A 12,572-nucleotide genomic window follows, 5' to 3' on the forward strand; every position below is an offset into this window, starting at 1 on the left:
GCTATTTGGCAGGCTGAGGCAGGAGGAGCACAACTTCAAGAATAACCTTGGCAACTTAGTGAGACCCTGTTCCAAAATCAAAACATAAAAAAGGATTGGGTGGGGAATTTAGCTCAGTGGTTCTGCTGCCTGCTTTCCAAGCACAAGGTCCCCCCGGTACCAAAAAAAAAAGATCAATCCCTGGGGGAGGGGGGAACCGCTTTCAAATGCTCATGGAAAAATTGCCCACAATTCCAAAGAGCTGACAGTTGAACAGGAAGGCATGGTATCCTTTACCAAATAGCACCTCAATTTCAGCAGCCATTACATTTCCTGCAGACCTCCAAAGCTGGAAAACATAGTTCAAAAACAAAAAAACAAAAAAACAAAAAAATGGAGGGAAAAGAAGGGAGGAGTGGGGAAAGAAGAGGCAAGCAAAGTTAAGACAAGCCCTAACTTGCTCCCACTGCTGCCTCAGTAGCTCTGACCATGGAGTCAGTCATTCCCAGCAAAAGCATCAGGTTGCTGATGTGACAGATCTCATTCATAAAATAGTTCCCTAAAAACTGTATCCCTGCTTAGTTTAGATTGGAGACTATCAATTATGCACATCAGAAAAAAAACAAAGGGCCTGAGAAGGTATCTCATTCAATTAATCTTATTCCATTTGGATATGGGAGATAGATTTGCTCATTTGGGGGAATCTAGGGCCTTTTGTGAGTGAGTTTGCTATCAGAGAAAGCTTTACTCCTGGTGACAAGGGGTTAAGATAATTAAAATCAGAGAAGTCTTGTTACTAGAGGATATGTTTTGATTATTAGATCAGATGAAGATAAGGGAGCAATGATTTTGGAAGAAGTGTTGCTGAATTGTTTCATTAACTGTGTAGTATTAAAGAATTCCCCCAAGATACGGATAAAGAACATTACTTTGTGACACTGTGTTTCATTTTTTGTGAAGGCAAACATTAAAACCTTAACTAATTTAGAAGAAATTGCTCCATAATGAAAAATAGAAGGTCTATACCCTTGGTTGCATGCAGCCATATGCAGGATGCATTTGAGTCATGCCCTTTAACTGTGACAAAGGGGAGAAAGGCAGGTTATCTAATAATAATGCCATTGCGAGGGTCAGAAATGGCTATAACATGAGAAAATTAGGTTTCATCTAGAGATAAAAAATGAGCCCTGGTACTCACTGGAGAAGCTGATGAGAAGAGAAGAAATGCTGGAGAAACAGGAGAAACAGGAGAAATAGTGGCCATGGTTAATGAGGGACATGACAAGCTTTCTACCGTCTTCCCAAAGCTATAAGACTGCACCCAGCAGTTTTTCAGAAAGTGGATAGGATTCACCCTAAGGAGGCAAAGAAAAAACTAGAAGGGAGGGCCACAGGTGCCACTGGTGTCAGAGACAGGCTTGCGGAAAATTTAATTCTAGATTTAAGTTTGGGTATGTGTTGAGAAGAAAATCTCCATTAAAAAAATAAAAATGGGCTTAGCTACATTTTAAAATGACTTTATACAAGAAGAAAGTTTCTTTTTTCCTTATTTTGAGATGGGATCTTTGCTCTGTTACTCAGGCTGCCCTTAAACTCCCAAGTACAAGCAATCCCCCAGTCTTAGTCTTAGTAGCTGGGACTACCGGTATGTACCACTGCTCCTGGCTGCTTTACATTTTTACAATTAATTCCAATCTACTTCATTTAGTGTACATTGGTTCATTTATGCATGCAACAAGGAGCTATAGGGCAGGAACAGGAATGGTCCTGGTTGATCAGGTAACCCCTAAATCCCTTCCTGGCCCTGCCTCATCTGCCAAAGAAGATACCTCCCAGGAGCCCTCATGGTGCTGACACCCAGCAATCTAGGGTTCCACAACTGTCTTCAAATTACATTTGATTTGAAGGACTGCAAGTACTTCCAAGTATAATTACTATTATTTAGTATTCTGGCTTCTGCTAGGCTGCCTAGCCAGTCTGTCTGGAAGGGGAGGCCTGGGACATAGGACATGGGAACATCCTTCAACTCAGGGGCTCAGACAGGACCTCAGAGGCTGCTGGGTTTTTGTGTGGTTCAGACATGTGGCAAGGCATGGTTCCAGTGCACTGGATCCTCTCATCCACAGACAGCCAGGGAGACCTGAAGAGCTGACTAAAGGCACATCTACACCAATGGCCTGGTTGTGACATACACCAAGCCCCACACAGAAGCACAGGAGCACCAGGCGCTGCCTTCGGAGTTCTCAGGTAGTGAGGCAGGCAGGTATATGCACCAACCACCTGGGGACTCTCGTGCTTCAGACAAGGAGTGGCTGTAGAGAGAGATATGCTGTCCATACCAGAGCCAGCAGTGGGTTCAGCTCGTTTCCCACCCTAGGCTCTGGGTCTCTGCTTCAAACTGCCTGGAAAAGGTTCAAGGCTGCTGAGTTTGCTGCCAGTTCTTAGAAGGCACAGGGTGTGCATGTGGATGTGAGTGTGGATCCAGCCTGCTGGTCCCCTTGCACCCCTCACTCCAGTGGTGTCCTTACTTTGAGTGTGCTGTTCTTGGTGCTCAGCTGCTGTTCGAGCTGGGAGATCTGGCTGGCTGAGTTCTCTCGTAGCTTTGTGAGGCTGGCCTGGAGCCTCTGCACGTCCTCCACCAGCTGGGCAATCTCCCGCTCCTTGGCGGCCAACTCAACTTCCAGGCTGGAGCGGGTCAGCACCTCTATGGCCTGCTCCTGGGGAAGACAAGAGAAATGACAAAACTGCACTGGCTTTGGGGTGGCCTTGGGGTTCTCTGTGAAGGCAACGGAGGCAGAAACCACCCAGATCTCAGGATGTGCGTGGTGAGCTCAGGGTGAGCCAGGACTTCCTGCCTTTGCTTGGACAAAACCTGCTGTGTGCCCTCCCCACACCACCTTCCCATTTACATGGTTAGTTGCTACCTGGACTCATTCTTTCGACAAATACTTTCTGAGTACCCACTGAGTCCCAGGCATATGGCAAAAGCCCCAGGCTTCATGGGCCTCAGTCCAGTGGAGGATGGGGCAGGACAGGTAAATCCCATTAAATAGACTCAATAGTAACAAGAAGTGTGTTAGGTGGTAACAAGTGTTATTAAAAAAAAGCAAAACAAGGAGGGCACAAGAATCAGAGCTGGGAGAGGCCTGAGCCTTTACTGAGGTGGCCAGAAGTCTCATTGAGACAGAGGACATATGAACAGAGTTCTGAAGGAAGTGGTGGTCAGTGGGGAAGAACACTCCAGCAAGGGAATGGCAAGTGAAGTGGCTCAGAGGAAGGCACCTGGAATCAAACACCCAGATTTTCTATCCCAGGGTAGGAGTCAATATCCTTTGGATTCATTACTAAATTACTTAGAAGCTGAGGTCTTGGTTTGACAAAGTGATTCTTAAGAGTTTAGTATTCCAGGGCCTGGGATTTAGCTCAGCGGTTTTGCTGCCTGCTACGCAAGCGCAAGGACCTGAGTTCGATCCCTGGTACCAAAAAAAAGGAAAAAAAGAAAGGAAAAAAAAAAAAAGAAAAAAGAGTTTAGTATTCCACCCAAAGTTAAAAGATATGGAAGATGCATATTTGGATTCCTTTGTGTAGAAATTCTCATGGTAAGTGAGTTTTTAAAATAAAAAAATTATTTTTCTTCCTCCCCAAAATGCTTAGTGCAGAAAATATGCATCACAGAGAAAAGATATTTTTAAAAGGGCAAATCTCTAATTCTGCTTCCAAGACTCAAGCAGTACTTTTGTCAAGCTTTAGAAGTAATCGCAGTTCTGGGATGATTGTGGAAGGTTTTCTGCTGGGCAGATGTGCTTCTGACTGTGACTGACAGGGGCTGGCACTAGGGCTCCATCTAGCCTTGCCTGTGCCCCTCTTTGAAGTGTGCTGCTTCCTACCTCGGTCTTGCCTGTACCTGGGTGGAAACAGGTGGCAGCCACTGCCCTGCTGGCCATACAGCCAGGCACCCAGGAAAATGATCTTTCACATCTCCCTCGTGGGAAATCTACACCTTTAACATTTGAGACAGGAAAGTTCTGTGTGCCAAGGAGTGGCCTCTTTCTGTTTCTTGGATCTGTATGACACTGTAAAATAGGTTGTTCATTTTCCTGGCCTCTGGTGGATGGGTGTGTGGTTCCGGAGCCATATGCATCTCCCGCTGGCTTATTTACAAGGCACAGCCTGTCCAGACCATCCTGTCCGGCATGTGCCCCAGGGCTGCTGCCAAGCCACCAACATACCAGTGCACAGTGAGGCAAGAACAGGACTGGAGAGTTGTTGAGAAATCCCAGAGCCATTCAAAATTTTGGTGACATTTTTACTGCCTTTTATAAAACTATCAGTCTGCAACAGAATGGGTATTTAAAAAACAAAACAAAACAAAATCCTTCAACCTGGAGTTTAGAAAGCACCACTATGGATGACAATGGTCTGCCCAGCCTGAGCCCTAGGAGGCTCTGAAGCAGGAGGGGACATAATGGAATGGCATTGGAAGAGATTAGTCTGATGGTGGATGCAGACTGAATCCAGTCATCTAATAGAACAAATTTCATCAATCTTCCACTCTGAGAATGCCAGCCACTACAGTGCTTCAAGGGCTCTTAAGCAGTTGTAAAGCCATCCCAATGATGGGCCTTGCAATGGTCAAGTTCAAGTTTAGGTATCAGGGACAAGAGGCTCAAATAACAAGGCTAAAAACAGCAGCTCTCAGTGCTGGCCCTGGACTCAGGATGATGACCTGTGAATAGGCCATCCTCAGAGGGCCATTCAGTCCATTCCCAAGGCCCAGCCTGCTTGGCCACAGGACCTTGGGCTCATCACCTCACTCAGGAACTTGAGCCACAAAGTCTTCATTCATAATGTAGCAAAAAGCATTGGTGACACGAGATAATAAACCCCAAATCAACCTAGGAAGCACCAAAATAAAAAATCACCCTACCCCAAGCATGGCTCACTTCCATTTCACATGCTCCTAGTGGTCTTATCATAAGGACACAATGAAAAACTAAAAAAGAAATGGAGAAGAGCCCTGGGAATGGCCAGGGCACTGCGGCAGAGGAAGAAGCTTGAACTAGGGTGAGAAAGCGGAGGCCTCTCAGTGCAGAGTAGGCAGGCTGGGAGAGACACTGCCATCACCTGTGTGGCAGTGTGAACAAGGAGAGGAAGAGGCAGTCTCAAAAACTTTAGTGGGTGGGTGTCAGGCAGTTAAGGTGCCACTGGGCTCATGACCGAGAGGTGCTGCCCCTCATCTGTCCCAGGTTCTACCTGGTGGCATCAGAATCCTGTGGAGCTCTAGAAGAAGGCCAGATTCTGGGCCTTACCTGGAGGCAGGAACTTGGAGTGGGGGACGGGGCTGAGGAAAGGTCCAGCCCCATCATGATTCCAATGAGGCTGAGAGTCAGGATGATGTTCTGGATGTGTGTGTGTGTGACATGACAACATGGCCCTGTGCTACCACCGCTGGGGAAGATGGCCTTCAAGTCTGTCCGGCATGGAAATCCCCAGGCTTCGGCTCATACATGCCCTGTGGGCCCTGGTGGCTCAGGAGTTGGTAGAGGACATGCGAGATGCTTAGCAGAGTTTAAAAATACTGTAAAAATTGTAGGGGTTTCAGGTGGAGGTGGAGTAAGCCCCCAAAGGGAAAGTCCCTGGTGTGGTGTTCTATCACGTTTTGTCCCTTTGAGCTCATCTGCCTTCTTGTCCTGAGACCTACTGGTGGGAACCATTCTGCAATGCTTGCCTGTCTCCTTAGTACCCCTTCAGAGAACAGAACATGGAACCCCCCCATCACATGAGCACATTATCTTGTGTCCTGCAGCCACTTCTAGGTTGAGCATGAATGAGAAGTGGGAGCTGCACTTAGCCCAGGGTATTTCAATCAAAACATGCTGGTGACAGTGAACCAGGACCTAGCTGAGGATGGGACTAGCTGGAGTCTGGTACTCTTCCAGGTTTATTTCTTGTACTGAGGGTGAGATGAGGGAGTGGGAACCTGGCTTTACTTCTCTCCCTTATTATACTTCTGTTCCTGCCCCACCATGGGAAAGATGCATGGTCTGTTTCTTGGTATTATGGTTGCTCTGAGCTCTGAAGGAGGCAGGGCCAGTGGGCCACAGCCCTGAGCTGGTCTGCTCTGCACATACCCACGAGGGCCTTTGCAGATCCTGGCTCACTGGCTGCTACAGAGAAGTAGTGGAGTGCTGAAGGGGAGAGAGGCCTGTAGAGCAGACAAGCTGAGGTTCACAATCTGACTTGATGGGTTTCTAGCTGTGTGACCTGTGGCAAGTTACTCAATTCCTCTGAGCCTTGGTTTTCTTACCTATGAAATCATGGTAATAACAAAACTTCCCTGTAACGACTATGCTGTCAGAGGCAGGAACAAACTCACCATGGAAAGCTCTGCACAGCTGTACCCTGAGCAGGAGCTTGCTGAGTGACCACTTGCCTTCTAGAATTGAGATTCCATTGAGACACCCAATGGATGGACTAGGGCTTTTGCTATATCTATGGACTCTACTGTTTCTCGGCTGAGTTCTGCCAGCCAAGCCCAATAGCCCACTTTTCCACTGGCCTGGTTTCTCTGCTGGTGGGAGCTGGCGCTTGCAGCTATGTGGGGAAGCACTGCCAGTGAGTCCCAGGTGGCTGTGGGAAGACGGCAGCGGTGCCAGGCAAACACAGCACTTAGCCTCTGATGAAGTGTGTAACCCCCCAAGACCCACAACCGACTCTACCTGCAAAAACACTCATTTCCTGCTGAAATGTTTGGGTTGTTGCAGGCCAGGATGGGGCCAGAATTTTTTTCAATCCAAACATTTAGCTCAGGAGCTCTGTTAAAAGCATAAGAATGGACAGCTTCCTCCCCGGGACCTATGGTGCCCAAAGAGGAGGAGACACTGTTGGCCCCAGCCCTGGCCTGTATTCAGGGCACCTAAGCTTAGATGAGGGGATGAGAACAGAGCTGAGGGGTCATTTCAGTTATAAGTACTGAAAGGGCTGAGTATAAAGGGTGCGTTGGCCCCTTAAATGAAAACCTGTTCTCTCTATCCAAAATATTTAAACCCTATACTTAATGGTAAAGAAAGAAAGAAAAAAACCTAAAATCTGTTCTTTTCAGTTTTTGAGATAGGGTCTGGCTATGTAGCCCAGGTTGGGCTACTCTTAATTCTCTTGCCTCAGCCTCCTGCATGCTAAGATTATAGGTATGGACCACGGGTGGTTAAAATCTATTCTTGAAGGAGGTCCTATCACAAGACACTTGGCTCCATGTTCACTCCTGGAAATCACTTAAAAACCCCAGGCTGAGGGATCTGAGGCCCCAGCTTAGTCCTGGCTCTGCCACTGCCTGCCTGTGCTCTGTCTGGGCCAGGTACTCACATTCACGGGGCTCGGTCTACTCATCTACAAAAGAAATATAATACCTGTTTCAGGGACAAGGTGGACTAATGGACGTTAAAGTAACAGATGAAGTTATCACCACAGTAAGTTTTCCTGATGAGATTGTACTCTCCTGCAAAGGGCCTTGTCTTGTTCCTTGTCACTCACACTGTCCCCTATAAGCCAGGCCTGCAGCAGACGGCCTGAGTCTCAAGTTAAAGGACACCTACAACTGTCAGGGACTCATGAGAGCCTGTTAGAGCTAAAGGGACCCTAGTTAGGCTCATTTAACCTTTATTTTACACTGAGGGAAACTGAGGTGGCCAGGGGGATCGTGCCAGCTACAGGAAGGGAAGCTGCTATTCATTATGCACCAGGCCTGTGCTACACAATGTGCTCATAACTTCCTGAAACCCCATGCAATTCCTTTCTACAGATGGAGGAACTGTGACCCAGGAAGATGAGCTACCTGCTTGAGTTGAGACACGTAGAGCTGTGTTTGAACCCCGATTTCTGCCCAGGGCCTTGTATACCACGTTGCTCCATGTCACTGCACAGCATCAAGTGGTCTAGGAACTAGTTGTTTAAAGCTACCTTGATCACACTGGGGAAGGTCTGGCTATAAGCTATTTTTGTTAACTTCAGAAGTCAGGTGGCAAAAGTCCTTGTTCTTCAGGGATGCTCATGTGTAGGGCAGATTGCAGTAGTTTGGCTGTCATGCATGGCATGCCCTCTGTGTTCCCAGCTCACTGCAGACTGTTCCTCTCCTCTGAAGGGACACATCCAGGAGTACAGCAAATGCTCTACTTTCCTGAGGAATTCTGGGGTGGCTCCTGTTTCAGTCCTCCTCCTCCCAACTAGCAGTCATCTTCAGGCCCAGCTGGGAAGGTGTCCTCTGCATGCGAGCATGTTTCCCTGGCCTCCACCTTGGCACAAGGCACTCTCACACCAATCATAGGGCAAAACCCTTCCTTCTGTTTTACCGTGTTGCAGCCCCAAGTTGTTGAATGCTTTCCTCACTAAGCAAGCAGCACTGGTTAAAATGGTATTCCAGAAAGCAGCATTAAAACCTTAAAGCAGAAAATGGCAATAACATGAGGGTACAGATGCCCTGTAGGCCTGAGCTACCCACCACATCCGGCGCCTTCTGGATCTGTGAGGCCAGCTGGAGGGAGTGGTTGGCTGACGAGAGCTGCTCCCTTAAGGTCTCTGCCTCTCTCTGTGCCACCTCTGCCCTCTGAAGGAAATGAAAAGGGGTGAAGAGAGAAAGTACATTTGGTTTAACAACTGACAATTATTACAAGAACATTCATCAATTCATGCCTGACTGACTATAATTGATTTTCCTAAACACTCAACCTAATAAATGCTTGAAAAAAAACATAGAATGTGATGGATTTTTATTTTAAACAGTACAAGGAAGAAATAATTGAGCGATTATGACAGTAATTTAACGCTAGGAGCAAGGAATCCCCTGCTGATACTAATGCTCCGGCCCACTGAATTTCCCAGACTGAATAAATACCAGTGGAAATAGAGTCTTCTGATTCAATTTCTTTCTATTCTCATAGACCGAGAAGATTTTATTGCAGGATTACTCCTGGGAGTAATTCTCACGGGTAAACAGTGAATTAAAGACACTTTGGCTGTTCTCTCCCTAAAAACGGGCACAATGTTGTGGTTGTTTTCCTCCAGCAACATTTCCATAAACGGATGGGGTGTAAATGCCACTTTCTTTTGTAAGGGCCAGGCTTATTTCAGCATGTTTAACCCTTCCCCAGGCAACATTTTTGAATGTTGACACTGTCATATTCAGCCAGCCAGGTCAATTTGTGGCCAAGGTGTGTGGGTGACTCAGGCCAGCTCTAGGGGCTGAGCAGAAATGACTGGAACCTCTCACCATCTGCCTGTAATTCCTGGATGAGGAAGCTATAGCCACTTCAAACCCAGACTTCCCACTGAATGAAGACAGTCACTCCAGTGCTTGCAACGTGAAAGGGCATCTGGGAACAGAGGAACCAGGGCCAGCTATCTAGGCTTTCTGTACCTTCACCTATTCATCTGTAAAATGGGGACCTTGTCCTTCTCAGAGGCCTGGTAAGGATGCATAGCCACAGAGGTTCCCAGTATACATAACTGGTGCCAAAGGATGTTTGTCAATGGGCCTTGTCCTGGTTTTACAATTATTACTGGGACTGAACTCTAAGGCAGGTAGGAAATGGCAGTAAATGACTTTTGACATGGGGATGGATGGTGACATGCTACTTTTTTGTATATTTTAAAAATTATAATCTGCTAACAGAAAAGATTAATGAGATGAGTCTGGGAGGGCAGGGCTGTTTTGTGTGTTTTCTTATTTTGTGGTGCGACAGCTGATGGTGTCTACTAATTGCTAAAAAAGAACTCACAGAAACAAGCAGTTAGTTTGCCCTGGTACTCACCGAGGAAGGGGTTTTGGCAGCTTTAAGTGATTTGGTGGCAGTGACAGCCCCATTAGATCTGTCTGCTCTGCACATACACAAACTAGGATCTCCTCAAGGGCAGGTGGGCCTGCCCAGGAAGAGGCTGGTGCCCACCTGCCCTGCTTCCCAGGAGCTCTGGAATGTCACTAAGCCTAATTCATGAGGTGCCCGGACAGCCCGTGTATTTCCAAGGAGCTTGTCCCAGAGTCTCTGCTCCAAATGGAATCTAGAACCAGCTGTCAGGAAAGCTGGCAATGAGAACAGTGCGGTGAGGATGGCAAGAGTAATTTCTGGTTCATGCTAACTGCTCAACTATTAGGGTTGCAGGAAAATTTTTGACAAAAAAGACCTCCTTTAGTTTATTTCCAAGTTTTTCTGATAGTCATGACAAATGACTGAAAAGTATATTCTTCCCTTGCTAGTCAGCTAAACCCCTGGGTACAACAATCCCCACGACTCTGCCAGGAATGAAGTGTATTGTGACATATTTCCTAGTCTCTCTGACTAGGAAAAATATTTCTGTGTCTGTTGGAGAAGCTGTCACGGTAGCAGCCAACAGGTGGCATCACCACTCTGACATGTCACACTGGCTCTGAAGTACTCCAGAACAACCAGAGCTCAGGTGGCAAGTTCATGAGGTATCCCTAGGAGCCTGTGGGGATCTCCGGAGGGCAGAGTGCCATCTTATCAAAGGCAGAGAACACCCAGAATAGAGATCTACCTCAATGTCCCCAGAGTGTACTTGCATTCAGTCCCCAAGTTCATGTACAGAGTTGTTCTTGTCCTATCTCTTGGTAGTCATTGCATTTTATTACATCTGGCTTGTTTACTTTAGTGCAACTTTTTGATGTTTATTTAGGATTTAGAGCCTGAGTTTATTTATTTAATATTATTATTTTTTGTGGTACCGGGGATAGAACTCAGGACTTTGCTCTTGTGAGGCAGACACGGTGCCACTGAGCTAAATCCCTGACCCTAGCCTGAGTATATTTAAAAACAAAACAAAGCACCAACAACCCATCAACAAAGAATTGAGTCGGTTTGTGCAGTTAAACAGGCATAAACCAGAAAAATTAAAAGTTAGAGAAGTTCAAAAAAAGGGAGCAGGGGACAGGGAAACAGACACTGATGTGCAGCTGGGATAGATGTGTTTCTGCAGCTGATAACTAAATTTAGCTTGTCGTTGGCAGCTGGGGCAGAAAGAGGGCTGCTGAGCCAGGTTGGCCCCACCTGTTTTGAGGTTCTCGCCTCTTTCTGAAGACCACAACTTGACCAGCTGCAGTTGTGATTCTAGATCTGACCCCAGGCAGAGCTGCAGCTGTTGGGAGACACCGGCTCCTTGTGCTTGCAGACAGCCCTCTGCAGAGGCAAAGCCAGGGCGACATGGGCCACACTCCCTGAGTGGTAGGTTGGGGCAGCCCTCATGACAACTTTGTGGCTGCCCCACAGGAGAGCAGCACCTCAGGCTTTCCCGAGACTCCTGCTTTCTGTCTTCTCCTAAGAAATGAGAGCAAATGCTTTACCCAGGGGACAGCATTCTGGTGGCAACTCTGCCATCCTGCAAGATAGCTGAGAGCCAGTGAGGTTGTAGGAGCCGAGCACCAGCTGTACCTGCAGGATGGTGGCAATGTCCTGTAAACTCTCAAGGCACGTGCTGCTTCCAGGGCCCTTAATTTCCTTATCTTGAAAGGAACAACTTTTTAAGGGGAAGTTATTACTAGAGACTGCAAGCTGGTCTGCAGGTTAACCTCCCCTGCCGGCCACTGTTACCTGGAGGGCAGGAAGCAGCTAGTGACACCTTGATTCAAGAATTTTTCTTCTTAGAGTCAGGCCAGCAAATGGCAGTGATGATTCCCACCATGCAATGCTGACCAACCCCAAAGTCACAAGGGAGCTTCTGCTCCTGGTTTATCACAGGTCATGGTGTGATTCAGAGAAGGGCAGCCGGAACTGTGGCCCTATACAGTTACCTCATCCTAGAAGAAGGTCCACAGGGATGCCCTGTCTCTCTGACCCTGAGGGTTTCTGAGGGCCTCAGAAAGGGCAGAGAGGATGCTTCCCCAATCCCATCCTAGGAGCACACGTGAAATTGTGACACAGGATGTCGATAGCCAGGGGTGCTCTACCACTGAGCTTCATCTCCAGCCTTTTTTATTTTTTGAGACAGTACCTTGCTAAGTTGCCCAGATGGGACTCAAACTTGGCAATGCTTCTGCCTCAGCCTCCCTCAGTGCCGGGAGCTTCCTCTTTCAAGAGCCTCAATTCACTGATTTTATATGGTGGTAGTGGTGGTGTTCAGAGCCTTCTTCTACCCTTCTTGGTGCAAGATTTGTCCTCTTGTCCTCTCTCTATGTGTGGCAGTTAAAAATCAGGCTCCGGGAGACAGGTGTTGAGTTACCTCCTCCAGTGACAAGCCAGCCCTATGAGCTGGTGATGAGTTAAGCCCCCCACCCCCACTCCATATAACCAGACTGTACAGACTGTCAGAAGGAACCCTTTTAGTGACTCTGTACGAAGCAGGTTGGCTTCAGGTGCAGGCAGAGTTGAGCTACTGGCAGCCAAGCCCTGCTCAGAGTAGGTACCCCAAAAGACTTGGTGGATGAACAAGGCGTGAAAGCAGCTTTGCCCTTGCACTGCGGATGGGGAAACCCTGGCACTGGGGGATCAGGGATTTGCTGAGTCAATGTAGTTGTAAATGCCTCAACTGGGATTCCAGCTTCATGGTCCCAACTCCCTGTCAAGACACAAAAACCATGGCCAAATAACCAC

The 12,572-nt window shown here is 47.5% G+C and overlaps 1 protein-coding gene across 21 annotated transcripts in view; it reads right to left on the reverse strand.

The window, feature by feature from the left end:
* The window catches only part of Cux1 (cut like homeobox 1), a 374,970-nt gene that overhangs the window by 80,453 nt on the left and 281,945 nt on the right, over nt 1–12,572 (reverse strand). For 13 of the 21 annotated variants that reach the window (XM_004840130.4, XM_021254464.2, XM_087195784.1 and 10 more), the window contains 2 exons: nt 8,474–8,578; nt 2,508–2,696 (listed from right to left, as the gene is read on the reverse strand). In XM_004840130.4, coding sequence (XP_004840187.1) covers nt 2,508–2,696; nt 8,474–8,578 — 294 coding nt within the window. The remainder of the gene's footprint in view (nt 1–2,507; nt 2,697–8,473; nt 8,579–12,572) is intronic. The other 8 variants (XM_004840131.4, XM_087195785.1, XM_087195782.1 and 5 more) reach the window with 1 other exon arrangement.

This window comes from Heterocephalus glaber, unplaced genomic scaffold (genome assembly GCF_053883595.1).
Source record: "Heterocephalus glaber isolate CG9 unplaced genomic scaffold, H.glaber_assembly_v1.0 deba00001610, whole genome shotgun sequence".
Lineage (NCBI taxonomy): Eukaryota > Metazoa > Chordata > Mammalia > Rodentia > Bathyergidae > Heterocephalus > Heterocephalus glaber.